Below are 15,568 nucleotides of genomic sequence, written 5' to 3'. Positions count from 1 at the left end.
TGAAGATAAGATAAATATGGTAATCAAATAATAATTAAACAAATTCCCATTTATCATCCTTATCATATATTCTAACATTCTTCGAGTTTGGCCACAAAATAATATCTCATGTATGCCCACAATCTCTCATGTAATAATATGTATTCCTCACAGCCTATATAAGTAAGAAGACAACTGATTTCTGCCATAAAAGAAAATCGAAGCCTGTTAGACTTTGATATCTCAACTGTATCTGCATTCATCTGCCACAAACACCAACAACACCACAGAAATGTCAAATATGTGTTTCCTCGAGTTCCAATACCACATCTCCAAACTGAGGAAACCATCTCGTCTGTTTTCCTCCCGAGACAGGCAAAGCTCTGGCCTAGACCCTGCTTTCCAGCCAGATGAGAATGAGATGAAGCAAGTATTTGATATGATTGATAAGGACAAAGATGGGAAGATCTCTCAAGAAGACTACAAGGACATGCTAAAAGTACTGGGAAAGGATGATTTGATTAAAACAGTACCAAAGATTTTCGAGGTGGTTGATCGAAAGCAAGACGGGTTTATTGATTTCAAAGAGTTCATGGAATATCACAAGAAGGGTGGTGGAGTGAAATGGATGGACTTGCAGACTGCTTTTCGAGTATTTGATTTGAACCACGACGGTAAAATATGCACCGATGACATTCGGGGCGTGTTAAGGAGGCTGGGAGAGGAATGCAGCCAGGAAGATTGCCAGAGAATGGTTAGAGCAGTGGACATTGATGGGGATGGTGTGGTTAAAATGAGTGACTTCATGACGATGATGACTCGCAGCATGAAGCCTGTCTAGAGAGTCTATCTGTATGGATACCTATCTGCAAATCTGGTTAATTTGAGTTGTATCTTAATATATTACATTATGGTCGACTCCCTAATAAATAGTATTAGAGCCAAATAGTCTAAATTTTTAATATTTCCATAAAATTATAGGTTTTTATATAATAAACCCGCTCCTTGACTCGACCATAGAAGCGCAATCCATTCAATTCCATTTTTAACGAACTGCATTCAATCCTATACTTGATGTGGCGGTTTTCTCTAACATCAAATGATATAAATTTTGGCTAGAACTTACTCTTAAAAGCCGGCTTGTTAGGAGAGGGTGCTAAAAAACTTATATACATATTGTTAAGATGGTACTCTAAACCAAGTGTTTGCTAGGAAGAAGAACAAAAGGAGACAGAGACCGAGACTCATCGATTATGTGAAGCTTTTGAATCACCAGTTTCTGTGGAACTAATCTTGCCTGAAACAAGGATTTCTGCACTGGAAAACTTTTGTGTTTTGGTTACCCAGTTGAGGCTCTGTTGCTTTCATGATGAAGTGTTTATGGAGCTTCTAGTAGGTCAGTCAACATATCAGATAGATATGGAATCTCCATGTAAACAAACTCCTTTTATCTTCAGAACTTAATTAACTAATGTGCCTTATCTCTATTGTCTTTTTTGCATATCAATGAATTCAGGGTTTTTGTTGATCTTCTCTCTTTTGTTGGGTTTTCCTCAGCTTGACAATTGAATTTGCTATTGGGTGGTAGATTATTGCCAAAAGCTAAGACCAAGAAAATAAAGTTTGGCAAGGGGTTATGCATTGGATATCTATCTGCAAATCTGGTTAATTTGAGTGGTATCTTAATGTATTACATTATGGTCGACTCCCTAATAAATAGTATTAGAGCCAAATAGTCTAAATTTTTAATATTTCCATAAAATTATAGGTTTTTATATAATAAACCCGCTCCTTGACTCGACCATAGAGGTGCAATCCATTCAATTCCATTTTTAACGAACTGCATTCAATCCCATGCTTGATGTGGCGGTTGGCTCTAACACCAAATGATATAAATTTTAGCTAGAACTTGCTCTTAAAAGCCAGCTTGTTAGGAGAGGGTGCTAAAAAACTTATATACATATTGTTAAGATGGTACTCTAAACCAAGTGTTTGCTAGGAAGAAGAACAAAAGGAGACAGAGACCGAGACTCGTCGATTATGTGAAGCTTTTGAATCACCAGTTTCTGTGGAACTATTCTTGCCTGAAACAAGGATTTCTGCACTGGAAAACTTTTGTGTTTTGGTTACCCAGTTGATGCTCTGTTGGTTTCATGATGAAGTGTTTATGGAGCTTCTAGTAGGTCAGTACTACATATCAGATAGATATGGAAGCTCCAAGTAAACAAGCTCCTTTATCTTCAGAACTTAATTAACTAATGTGCCTTATCTCTATTGTCGTTTTTGCAAATCAATGAATTCTGGGTTTTTGTTGATCTTCTCTCTTTTGTTGGGTTTTCCTCAGCTTGACAATTGAATTTGATATTGGGTGGTAGATTATTGCCAAAAGCTAAGACCAAGAAAATAAAGTTTGACAAGGGGTTATGCATTCCCACTTTTGACGTATATTCTTGAAAGGAAGTATAAAGTTATTTGATGACCTAAAGGTTCTGTTCAAGTTGGGGTCTATTCTGCTTAGTGGGCCTATATTCATTTGATTCTCTTAGCTTATGCTTTTGGTATAATTTCTTTCTGCGTGCCGATGATTGGGATTTTCTATTAAAAATAAAAAACTGTCTGGGTTGCACGTATGTAATTCTGACATTCCAATTGCAGGGGATCCTTATTTGCATGTCAATGGTCATTTTCTTATTAGATATAGCTTTTGTTTCCCAAATTATGTTCATTATAAGAAAATTTTCTTTGATAAAATCGCGGTTCGGCTTTAAAAATGCACCTCCTTTCCAGCGGTTTGAAAACGCGAAAAAATTACGATTTTGTTTAAAAACAGGAGTTTTGCTCACAAAATTGCGGAACTAAACTCACTCTAAAACAAATATGGCTTTGATTTTTATCCTTAACACAATCATTGTGTGCTTTCTTGAGCAACTTTTGGTCACAGTTTTCATGTAAAGTAACCTTCATTTCTCTATACACTGAAAGAAAACCTTCTTAAACTAGAAAGAAGAGACTGCACGACAAGCCAGAAGGAGGATTCAAACTTTTGCAAAGAATGTGTTCTTTTCTTCTGTACCAATGCTTTTCTACAAACCACATTTGCTGACACTACTTTATCGTTTAAGAATATTTTGTCTCATGGTCGATCGCCCTCAAAGTGTTGTAAGGAATTAAAATGCTTTCTTCCAGGCTGCTTTATCCTCCTGACAATGGGAACAGAATAATATCTCATATATACCTCGCAGCTTATATAAATAACAAGACGTACAACTGATTTCTGCCATTAAAAATAGAAGGCTCTTTGTTATCTCTGCATTCATCAGATAACAGAAAATGTCAAACATGAGCTTCCTGGATTTCCAATACAACATCTCCAAAACTAAGTTCTTGCGGAAACCTTCTCATCTGTTTTCCTTCAGAGACAGGCAAAGCTCTGGCTTGAAATCTGGTTTCCAGCCAAATGAGAATGAGATGAAGCAAGTGTTTGATAAATTTGATGCCAACAAAGATGGGAAGATTTCTCAGCAGGAGTACAAGGCCGTGCTAAGAGCACTGGGAAAGGGCGCGATGATCGGCGAAGTGCCGAAGATCTTCGAGGTGGCTGATCTGGACGGAGATGGGTTCATTGATTTCAGAGAGTTCATGGAAGTGCACAGGAGAGGCGGCGGGGTGAAGACGATGGACATACAGAATGCTTTTCGGACATTCGATTTGAACGGGGACGGGAAAATAAGCGCCGAAGAAGTTCTTGAAATGTTGAGGAGGCTGGGAGAGAGATGCAGCCTGGAGGATTGCCGGAGAATGGTGAGAGCTGTGGACACTGATGGGGATGGCATGGTTAACATGGATGAGTTCATGACCATGATGACTCGCAACATGAAGCGTCTTTAGACATCTCTTGATGGGTAGGACTTATGAGGGGGCATCTTTTGGTTAGACTCCTTGTAAGATATGCCCATCAATGTAAAAGTATTTTACTTCTGTTGCTAATCTAGTTTGCTGTATTCCAATGGAAATTAATGCGTATGCTAAAGACGATGACCGCTTGTTATTACGTTGTTTGAATTTTTTAGAGAGGTTGTAAAGCTCATCTACTCAGGTAATGAAGGATGTGGGACTCACCTGTCTGTAACAGGTGAGCCTTGCAACCTCTTAAGCTGCCTAAATTTTTATGAAATTCAGATGACCTAATAACAAAAAATTGCAATCCAAGCTTAGGAGTTAAAGTTCAACCTTTTTGTTTTTTTTTTGGTAAGGTAAGATTTTATCAAATTAACTCTTGGATTCCATTGTTGCTTTCAATCTTTAAAAAAAAAAAAAAAAATTCAATCTAGCAATCATTTCATTGATGAAAAATAGCTTGAAAATGACATTTAACCTATATAATATCGAGAATACATTGAGGAGCTTCTTCCATATTCCATAATAGAAAGCGCTTTCTAATATGATTCACCTTCCAATTCAACAAGCTATTAAGCACTATTCTAGCGTCGTCAATTAATTGGCCACCAATTCGTTTCTTCCTTCCTCGCTTGCACAACTTGAATAAAATCTCCTTGCTTGCACAACTTGAATTAAGCACTACTCTAACATCATCAATTAATTGGTCATATATGAATAGAAAAAAACAAAAATTGGTCATATATGCACCAATTCTTTTCTTCCTTCCTCATTTGTTGCACAACTTGAATAGAATCTCTTTCTAGCTCTACCTTTTGAACACCAATTCTCTAGTAAATGCCACAGCTTATAAAATTGTGGCCGCTGCAATGACCGGCTATATTGTGTTTGGGAGCTATTCACGTTGCCAATCCCTTCCCTACATGATCCTGCAAAATCACACAAATGCCTATTCTCTTTTTAACCCTATACAAATCTCCCATTATTTTTCGCTTAAGCAAGTTTGTTTTTGTAGGCAACACATTATTACAAGCCTTCCACATAAATACCTTAGCTACATTGGGAATCTCCATCTTAAAAATCCTTTTCAAGACAGTGGTTTGCCTCCTACCAAGTAGTTCCATACTTTTAGAAAACTAAAAAGCATTTTCGTTGAACTATTTTTTAGCTAAATTTTAGTTAGAAAACCTACTTTTTCTCTTTTAACTCTCCTAGTACCCCCACTTTTCAAAAACGCCCCTCCATCTAAAACTCTCTACTTTATTTTAATAATTTTTAATAATAATATATACATTTTGGGAAGTGTTAGGGAGCCAAACAAATGAACCCAGAAAAATTTTCAAACTGACATAGAAGACCGTGAGTGGCAGACAAGAGAGAGGGAATTGCATTTTTTTAAATTTAAAAACCCTTGTCACGTCAGTTTGAAAAATTTTCTGAGTTTATTTGTTTAGCCTCCTAGCACTTCTCATACATTTTTTATTCTATCTCATCTTTCTCTCTCTCTCGACATTTGCTCTCTACGTTTGAAGGATACAAAAATTCAATTAAGAAAAGGTTTAGAGAATGCTACAATTACTAGCTAGATTTGAAGAGCAACAGTAAAACTCCAAAACTATTGTACCGATAGCAAGTTCAGTGCGGTGATTCTTTCAAGGGTCCTAAGAGCACTAGCAGCAGCTTCCCAATCATTTTTCCTCAATTTAGGGAATAAAACTACTTTTTAATTCCCTAAAAAATATTTTACAATAGATTCCTTTATTTTTCCCTCTATAAATTAAATACTATTTCTTTTTATCATTGCAACCAATGAGAGAGGAGAGAGAATTGTTAGGACATGTAAAGGAGAAAGGAGAGAGAATGAGATGTTTTATAATTTAACAATGCATATGGAGTTTACAGTGTTTCCCAATTGATGTTGGTTAAATTTGGAGCTTCTGATGTGAGTGTTTTTTTGTGGTTTTTGAAGATTTTCCCTAAACATAGGAAAAAAAATGAGTTTTAGGGAGTCTATTGCTAGTACTCTAACTAAAATTTGGCTAAAGAGTTACTTTTAACTATTCAATGGAAACAATCTAAGTACGATTTGAGGACGTGTTAATCATATTTGCATGATTCTCTAAGTTGACTCTAATGGGTCACGAGTTGTGCTTAACACATATATGTGATAATCGCTTATATAACCCAAATCAACCTAATATGTATATATACCTAATATGGGATTCAACACAATCGACTCAATGCCCCCATACAATCCAAATCCACACAATTTAAGAACATCAAATTTTGAGTCAAACCTGTCAAAAGTATTTTAATCACTGAGAACTAGAATATAGGCATTGAAACAAAGCCACCATAAAATATACCAAAGCTGAACTAACAAACACCTAACTAAAGTTTGTTCAAAAAAAAAAAAAACACCTAACTAGAGTACAAAGCATCTCGTACCTAAAAACCAAAAGATGCTGCAATTAGGTCTACAAATTTCTTTTGCACGTTTGAAGGTACAACCATCTACAAATTAGGTCTCATGGAATGATAATGGCCAGACATTGCTTCCTACAATTAAAGGGATTGAACAAATTCCGACCTCACCTAATAACTAGGATTCTAAATCCTGGAGTTAGAAACATATTAAGATGCCTGCATAACCAAGACATTATTTGCTTCAATTTGTCCTGAAGAGCATCTTCCATGCATATTTTATACATCAAAATCGAGTCTCTTTTGAGCCTGACTAATGGCAACCCACGTCCTAAAATGAAATGCCATCTCCACACAAAAAGATTAACAAGATTATCATCTCAAAAGTTTCTGTTAATTGCTTTGAAGTTATCTTGAACATAAACATAGATATTTCAGTTGTATGGTTATGGTGCATAGAAAGTATTAAGGCAGAAAATAATGTGCCAATGGTAAGAGGACGTATTTAACAAATAATTGATTGAACGTCAAAGCAAGCAGGGAATACATTATAGCAATAGACGGTTCACCTCCTACCACTGTCACTGGAGTTTCTGTCCAAAATATTGCAATTTTGCACTCTACACACCAAATTGCAACTAGAAAGAAAATCTCGGTGGATCCGTATGTTAAAAGTTTACAGTTTGAAGAACTTCACCAATAATCACCACAAGAGCATTTGCCATCCTTGAAATGGTGAAACCGCTTGTTGTCCCTAACAATTAGTTCCCTCCCAACAATCTTGGACATGATCTTGATGGCATTGTGGCAGTCACCACAGATGCGGAGGTTCTTGATGATCCTCAGAGGCGTCCTTGCTGGAGTACTAATCAGACCATAAGCAATTGCCAAACGCTCACTATGATAGAGCAAGGCCTGCTCCTTGGCCTCCTGATCAATGTCATGAAGAACATATCTCGTGTCCGGCACATAACCTGCGTCTTTCATCCCACTCAAGGCCTTCAGCTTTTCATCATCCTTGTACAGAGTTGGGTTTCTAAACTCGATGATTCTGTTCTTCCCATCAAGCATGCTAATTGCAGTAAGCTTTTTTGGCGGTGGGGTAGGGATATTATTAGCAACAGCCTTCGACGAATCAAGAGCAACCATTAACTCTTCAGTACGGTCTTCAAGATCAACATCCCCATGAATCCGAGCATAATTCCTTAATGCATCCCAAACCTCCGCCGTGGGCTCAAACGGAAGTCTCCCTACAAATTCCACTGCTTCATTAAGATGCCCACACTTCCCAAGTACACCTAGAAGCCCCATATATTGCTCAAACCCTGGATCAATACCATACTCATCCTTCATCGAATCAAAATGTATAAATGCTTCTTCCACAGCATCCGCACTTGCACAAGCCGAAAAAACAGCAAGGAAAGTCTCCCCAATGGGTTTCAACTGCATCTGCCTCATCTCCTCAAAGAGTTGCAACCCATCATCACCCAACCCATTATCAGCATACCCATTAATCATCAAATGCCAAGAGTGAATATCCCTATTGGGTAAATGATCAAACACCCTTCGCGCATCAGTCATGGCCCCACACTTCCCATACATTTCAATCACCTTATTAATCAACCGAGCATCACCCCGGCACATTGACTGCAAAAAGAAATCATGAACCTTTTTCGCATTCTCATACAACTTCAATTCCCCACAGCACTCAAACAACCTGTAGAAACAATTCCAATCGGCTTTAACCCCTTGTTCCATCAATTCAATAGCTTCCTTGACCTTTCCCATTTCGCAAAGCCGTCCCAGGTCTTCAATCGAAGGCGGAGGAGGAGAAGCAACCGGGGCTGGGTCCTCAACCACCTGCCCTCTGTTAGGGTTTTGGACCTGCTGGATCCCCAAATTAGGGTTTTGGACACGTGGGTACCCCTGATTTTGGTTGTTCCACTGGTTTGGGGCTCTGGGTTGTTGAAAATTGGGGCTCTGAGGGTTCACACGGTTAGGGTTTTGGTACTGAGAATTCCCCTGATTAGGGTTTCCATGCTGAGGATAACCCGGACCCTGATTAGGATATTCACGAGGGTTTCCATGCTGAGGATAACCCGGACCCTGATTGGGATATTCACGATCGGGAAAGTTCTGACCCTGGTTAGCATATCCACGATCGGGATAGCTCCGGTTCTGGGTCTGCGGGTTCCAGCCCTGGTTCTGTGGAACCCACTGATTCGGGTTTCTCTGGTTCTGAACGCCCCAAGACTGCGGTTGTTGTTGTTGTGGTGATGGTGGTGGTGGAGGTGATCTCTGATAGTCATTGGGTCTCTGATAGTCGTTTGGGATTGCAGAGCTGCTTAGGGTTCTGATTACGGTTAGGGGTTTGTTGTTGTCGTTGTTGCTGTGATTGAAGGTGAAATAAGAAGGGTGTGGAGGCCGTACCTTGAAGAAAGAGGAATCTATTCGGCTTCGAGCGCGCCGGATCGCCATGAGCGACGCCATTTTTTGTGAGCTGGACTGAACTTCGAAATGCAAAACCCTATACTCAACAGTCACTAAGATAAACCCTAACAATAAGAGCGTGAGGGAAGCAGATGCCAAAATGCTTTACTGCGCAGTCTGGGCTTTTACTGTTTTTTCAAATCCGTTAACATTTGGGGAAATTTGGTTTTGTGGATCTTGGTTAATGGACCCATATTTGTTTCGGGCTTGGACCGGGTTGGAAAACAGAAGTAAGGCTTCATTTGGTTGTTATAAATGATCCAATACGTACACTTTGAGCATGTTTGAGATTACTTTTAAGAAGCTTAAAAGTGCTTTTAACACTTAAAAAATTCGTTTGAAAAAAAAAAGTACTCGTTTGTAAAAAAAATTAAAAGCGCTTTTAAAGGTCCAAAAAACCTAAAAATAACAAAAACACACTTTTGACGAAAACTTGAAAATGAAGCTTTTGCAAAAAAATATTTTTTTGACTTAAAAGTTTTATTTCTCAAATGCAATCCGAAACAAGCTCTTCATTTCTCTTTATTAGACATATAAAAGCAAATTCACAAAAGACACTCGAGTTATATAACTTATATTACAATTTGACTTAATTAATGCAGTTTTTGTTGTTAATTAAAAATTTGTTATTTTTAGGGAATTTTTATTTCTCAATGGGCGTTTTAATACCTTTTTACGATCTTTTATATCTTAAAGGGACTTCATATCTTTAGTTTAGGGGCCTTAAGCGACCGCCTTAACTGCCTAGCCTTTAAATCACTCCTAAGTACAAAGCTTTTGGGTCGTAAGCTTCTTTTCAAGAGAAGCAATAAAGAAATCTGAGAAATACGTATTGGCTAACTCTATATCAGTAGTCGTGGTAATATAGAGGATGCAAGCGTTATCTAGATTAATGATTAAGCGTAAAGAGTTTGTAGCTTACTTTTAAGTCCGTCTACCATCAAATTCTAAGGGTCTACCTTAGATAAACGATTGAAACTATTAGAACACATGTTTTACAATGAGATTTAAAGTGGCCCACCCGTCACGTATATTATATTAAAAGATTTTTTTTATTAAACTACAACTTTAAAACAATTAAAATACAGACAAAACAACTAAAGTGAAAGATTGTCTCATTTCATCATAAGTTATCTCCCTTGATGGCAAGAAGCAATATTAGATTGTGGATAAGGGTTTTTGTCTATCAATAAATAAGTACGTGATTCTTCATCCATTACAAATTTAATGTGAAAAAAAGATAGGTTAAAAACTCTATCTATCATTCTCCATTTAGACACATTGTGAAGTTTTTAAAATTCTACAAATTCACAATATTCAATCTTGGTTTTTCAATTCAAACAATTTAGAAACAATGGTCATGGTAAGTAGATTTGTGATTCTCTTTTATGTTCGTACCTTAATATTTTATCACAAAATCTAACAAAACTATTTTGAACTAGTCGAGGCGAAACCCTAATATCCACGCATTTAAAAATAATAATAATAATAAATAAATAAATGTATAATTTTTTTTTTTTAATTGAATAAGGAAAAGAGTTACAATTGATGATCATTTCTACTCCGGATCCAAAAGGAATAGAGAGTGAATGATCTTAAAACCGAAATAGGGGTAAACTCCTCAACAATAGACCCAAAATAAAATAAAATAGTGTAAAATACATACAGAAGGTAGGAAATTGATCAAACAAATAACTCGATCCTTTCAAGGTGGTTACAAAAGCAAAATGAGCACAGATTTCCTTGATTAGGTAAGATTTTTTGAATCATAGATACAGCTGAAAAGAAGTTGCACAAACAATTGCGGCAAGAGCAGCAGTAAAGGGGCCTTAATGTTTCCTTTCACCTTGTCATGCCAGGTGCCACCACCGGAGCTACTATAACTATACGACTCTGTCTGGCCACGTTTGCTTTCCAACCTTCATTTGCAAGAACCACCCATAAGATAAGTTCCCAATAAAATAAATAATTTTTTTTTTTTTTAAAAAAAAAAACCATTTAAATATCAACTTTTATTATTCTTTAAATATTAATTCTTCACACCCATACCCAAAAGGAAATAGAAATGGTTATTCAATTGTTGCTGATTCTGTTCACCCACAAAAAATTTCTCACCAAATTGGTGAGGTGTTGAACCATTTCAGCAAAATTGCTCACCAAAATAACTTTTTAGCTAAGTCTAATGAAAATGCTAATCCGAATAACATCCCAAGTGACCCTGCAACTATAAATAGATTTTTTTCCAGTCACCCACAAAGCCTCATCAACTTTAATTCCCCAATGGAAACTAAGGAAATCTGACTTTGAATCTCCACAAGATCCTCCAAACTTGTTGTAACATAATGTTTGGGATGCAATTTCTTCATGCCTTTTGCTACTTCAATGTCATTTTTAAAGACGTGTTCAAAGCAAAAGACTTTTAAAACCCAAAAACAAGTCGAGTCCAAACTGCATGATCAAATATAGATATACCCACCAAACAAACAGTACCTAATCTTTCATCAAAAAAAGAAAAAGGAAAAAAAAAAAAAAAAACAAGGGTTTTCTTCACCAAATGATTTGAAATCAGCAGTAGAGAGAAGAAAAAAGAAAATAATTAAATAGAGATGTGATTAACTAATCAAGAAGCAATTATACCTATTCCCATATCCAACCCACGATTCTTGAGCTCTCTGTATTCTTGACACAGAGCACAAGGCTCACAGCAGAAGTGCACCAAGCAGTCTGCACAAGGTGCCTCGTCCAAGTCATATTGCCCCCTCAATTTTGAACGACAAAAGCAAGAGTACAAGCATGCCAAACAAGTAAAACCCAGAAGCCCATAGATTGTGCCACTTAAAGCACAAGCTGTAAAAACACCAAAAAATAACCATCATTTTCTATATATATATTCTTAAACTTGATAATCAGAAAGAAAGTTGTTTTCAATAGGCTTACATGAAGAGCCTCTGCTAACTATATCAGCAATATGTCCAAATGTGATGCAAGGGCAGAAGCAAGTGATCAAGCCTTCAAAAAACATAAAAATTGAAACAAAAGTTAATAAAATAAACAAGGTTTAATTAATGTTTAATGAATCAATAAGAAAGACTACTTGATAAGAAGATCTGATAAAATATAGTTTATGGGTAGAAATTGGTGATGAAGATATATAGATCTTTACAATTTGCAGGATCATCACAACAATGGCAAAGACCAGTGGACCACCTCCCTGCAACAACATAAGGCTGCACACCAGAGGCTATATATGTAGGAGCATTATACGGCTGTGGAGGTGCTGGAGCTGGGAAAGGAGGTGGATGGTGTTCACCTGCTCTTTTCTCATAACCACGTGCTGGAGGATGCATTTTTCTGGGTAACTTAAAATAAATTAAGTTTTTGGTCGTGTCTATATATGAAAGAGTACTCTAAGGCTTGGGAATCTAATTATATTGGCAGAAGCGTCATCAAAGACTGAGGTTACAACCAGCGAGGTCATCTTATTCTATTAAGAAAATAAATAATTTTTTTTTTTTTTATTGAAAATGAAATGAAATAGTCATTCCCTGGCTAATGAGAAAATGAATATTTATTATGTTAAATTACATTTATTTTAAAAGTTTAAGCCGACAAGAAAAGATAAAGGGTAAAGTCTACTTAACCTCCTTAAACTGTCACCCCAATGACAATCTACCCTCAAAGTTATCAATTGCGACAATTTACCCCCAAAACTAGCAAAACAATAACAATGTATCTCTCAATGATAGCAAAGTGACGAAATTATCCGTATAGAATTTTCAATAAGACAAAAATACCCTTAAAATTTTGATTTTTTAGTATTTTTGTTTTTATTTTAGTAAGGATAATTTTGTCATTTTGTTAAAATTTGGAGTACATTGTCATTGTTTTGGTAGTTTGGAGGGTAAATTATTGCAATTAATAGTTTAAGGGGTAGATTGTCATTATAGTGGTAATTTGAGGGGGTTAAGTGGACTTTACCCAAAGATAAATTTAAGGGTTAAATACTAAATTAGTCCTTAGGGTTTCATTTTTATCACAGGAGGTCCATGTGGTTTTGATAATAGACCAAGTTAGTCCTCCATCAGTTGACTGTTAGTTGACTTAACGGAATTCCACGTGGACCAATCAAATGTTGACACGTGGCACCTACTTTTTTTAAAAAAAATTTTTAAAAAAATGTATTTTCAAAAAAATAAAAATAAAAAAACAAAAAACAAAAAACAAAAAAAGCTGGGGGTGGCTTGGCCATTTGCCACCCCCTTTGGCCATGGGGGTGGCCGAAACCACCCCCAATGGGTACTATGGGTGGCTCGGCCACCCCCTTGGAGCCAAGGAGGGTGGCTCAGCCACCCCCATCCGGCCAGATGGCCACCCCCAGTTTTTTTTTTTTTTTTTTTTATAAAGTTAAAATTAGATAATACGTGTTGACGTTTGGATTGAATTACGTAGAACTAGAATTAAAATTATGACTAATGGTCAACTGACGAAGGACTAACTTGGTTTATTATTAAAACCACATGGACGTCATGTGATAAAAATGAAACCCTAGGAGGGAAAAAATAAAGTAATGAAACCCCAGAGACTAATACAAGACCGATGACAATGTGAACATGCACTTTGTCATCCCAAATATCCATCTCTTTCTTCAATTTTTTTTTTTTTTTTTTTTCAAGTTATTCTTATCTCTTTCAAATAGAGAACTGTTTCACATTCATTTTTTATTCATCTCTTTTGTTTATTTTTTTCTTCTATAAATCTACTATGAAATCTGTGGGACTTACATATGATCCCATATATTCAATAGGAAATTTGTTCATATATTATATCGCAATAGACAAAAAAATTGGATGAAAACAAACATTTCTCTTTTAAATATAGCTGGTGAACATTCACTGTGTCAGCCCATGGGGTTGTCCATCCCTTTTTTGCCGCTTAGACATCAACCAAAAAGTACCTTAACAGTTAACACACTTCAATTCTAAGAAAGTGACAATTGCATAATCTTTTTCTTTGTTAGAGTGGATCATTTATGCATATGTAGTTTTCAAGCGGCCAAAAGTTATTCATTCTCATGAAAACTTAGAGACAACTTTTACTTGAACAAAGAGTCATTTTAAAAAATGATGACTACTGTGGCTAACAATAATAATTTGCTCGTGAAACTTTCCTTAAAAAACAAAAGTAAAGATGCTTTACTGTTTATTATGTTCTCGTTCATTCGTCTATAAAAATCATAGATAAACTTAAAAATAAGAATCACATTTAATATATATATTATTACACCGGCTACATTAGCACAAATTTTACTTTTATTCCCCGACGAGAATAACAAAAGCAAACACTCCAATTAACAATAGCATGAATCATATGGGTAATGATACTCTTTCAACTCTTCTACGACACTTTTACAACAAAGTGACATTTATTGGCATGTGATTGGAGCCACGCCAGCCGGTCACTAAAAAAAAATTAACACATTCCAATCATATACCGACGTGTGTTAACAAAATATAAAAGAGTTGTAGATTTAACAATTTTTTAAATCATATATACGACTGAAAAGAAGCTGCACAAGCAAGCAGCAGGAGGAGGAGCAAAATGGCCTTAATGTCCCCTTTCACCTTGTCATGCCTGGCACCACCATTGGAGCCGCCGTAACTCCACGCCTTTGTCTGTCCACGTTCGCTTCCCAGCCTTCATTTCCAAGAACCACCCACAAGAAATGAGTTCCCAATAAACAAAATTAAATAAAATTATTAAAGTAGCAACACATGCATGCAACGATGCACGCGACCAATAGTTAATTAATTTGAAAAACATCGACATGTTCATATATGAGGCCTTCTATGTAACCTACCAAAATGTTTTGACCAGACAAATTAAATTAAGCTTAATAAACTGAAAATGGTTTTTTGTTTTGGTATGCATCATCAACTTCTAATCTTTTGTTGGGGACAAATGATATCCCACTAGAAACATGCATATACAATCCGCACTGTCATGAATTTCTTTATTATGACAACGAGGTTCCGACCATACAGAGATAAAAATCAATTGCAGAAGTATAAGACAATGACTAGGTCAATGCTAGCCTCATTTTTCAGATAAGATTGGATTTAGATGTAGACGGGTAGCTTAAAACTTGTTTGGATAAGTGATCGAGTCTTACATATGAGAGTTATTTCTAGTAATTTGGGCAATAAAATTGTTGAAAATCTCTATTCGGCTGAGTCTGGATCTCTAACAAATATAAGAGTCTCGCTCATGGGTAGGTCTCATGTGAGTTCTTTCATATTTGTTGTTTGAATTGTCAAAAATTCGAGTACTAACAAAATTGCTGAGAATTTCTGTTCAATCTAGCATTGACTTGTCAATAATTTTTTAGGCTGAATGAATGATAATATGCATGCACCCAACCAATCGGCTGACAGGATCAGAATGGATTAGGCTTGTTGTAAAGCTTAAAAAATCATGGTGCCAAAAATATTAAAGAACCAGTTGATGGTGGGGTTTAATTGATATGGTTGAAGAACAGGGATTTGGGGAAGAAGTGCTACTGTATATCTATCACAGGACTCAGAATTCTAGCATAACATAATGTTTGGGATGCAATTTCTTCATTTCTTCATGCCTGTTGCTACTTCAATGTAAAAATTAAAGAGAAAAAGACTTTCAAAACCCAAAAACGAGTAAGGCCAAACTGCATCAAATCTAGATATACCCACCAAACAAACAGTACCTAACTTTCAACAAAAAAAGAAAAAAAAAAAAAAAAAAA

General features: G+C 36.2%; 4 protein-coding genes across 4 annotated transcripts; 2 read left to right on the top strand and 2 right to left on the bottom strand.

Annotated features, from left to right (window-relative positions):
* The first annotated feature begins 218 nt into the window (after nucleotides 1-218).
* On the top strand, nucleotides 219-914 carry LOC132180017 (calmodulin-like protein 30). The gene has a single exon (XM_059592855.1). The coding sequence runs from the start codon at nucleotides 272-274 to the stop codon at nucleotides 818-820; it is 549 nt and encodes a 182-aa protein (XP_059448838.1). The 5' UTR covers nucleotides 219-271; the 3' UTR covers nucleotides 821-914.
* A 2,364-nt stretch (nucleotides 915-3,278) lies between these two features.
* Nucleotides 3,279-4,012, top strand: LOC132179659 (calmodulin-like protein 30). Its single transcript, XM_059592414.1, has one exon. It carries the CDS (start codon nucleotides 3,310-3,312, stop codon nucleotides 3,865-3,867), a length of 558 nt encoding a protein of 185 aa, XP_059448397.1. The 5' UTR covers nucleotides 3,279-3,309; the 3' UTR covers nucleotides 3,868-4,012.
* A 2,766-nt stretch (nucleotides 4,013-6,778) lies between these two features.
* On the bottom strand, nucleotides 6,779-8,905 carry LOC132179595 (pentatricopeptide repeat-containing protein At2g15690, mitochondrial). Its single transcript, XM_059592335.1, has one exon. The coding sequence runs from the start codon at nucleotides 8,788-8,790 to the stop codon at nucleotides 6,994-6,996; it is 1,797 nt and encodes a 598-aa protein (XP_059448318.1). The 5' UTR covers nucleotides 8,791-8,905; the 3' UTR covers nucleotides 6,779-6,993.
* Nucleotides 8,906-10,632: 1,727 nt separating this feature from the next.
* On the bottom strand, nucleotides 10,633-12,137 carry LOC132179928 (protein PLANT CADMIUM RESISTANCE 2-like). The gene is made up of 4 exons (XM_059592742.1): nucleotides 11,954-12,137; nucleotides 11,728-11,799; nucleotides 11,428-11,637; nucleotides 10,633-10,709 (listed from the first exon to the last, which is right to left on the bottom strand). The coding sequence occupies exons 1-4, from the start codon at nucleotides 12,135-12,137 to the stop codon at nucleotides 10,633-10,635; spliced, it is 543 nt and encodes a 180-aa protein (XP_059448725.1).
* Nucleotides 12,138-15,568: the final 3,431 nt, after the last annotated feature.

This window comes from Corylus avellana, chromosome ca4 (genome assembly GCF_901000735.1).
Source record: "Corylus avellana chromosome ca4, CavTom2PMs-1.0".
NCBI classification, from domain to species: domain Eukaryota; kingdom Viridiplantae; phylum Streptophyta; class Magnoliopsida; order Fagales; family Betulaceae; genus Corylus; species Corylus avellana.
This window is presented reverse-complemented; position numbering and strand designations above follow the sequence as displayed.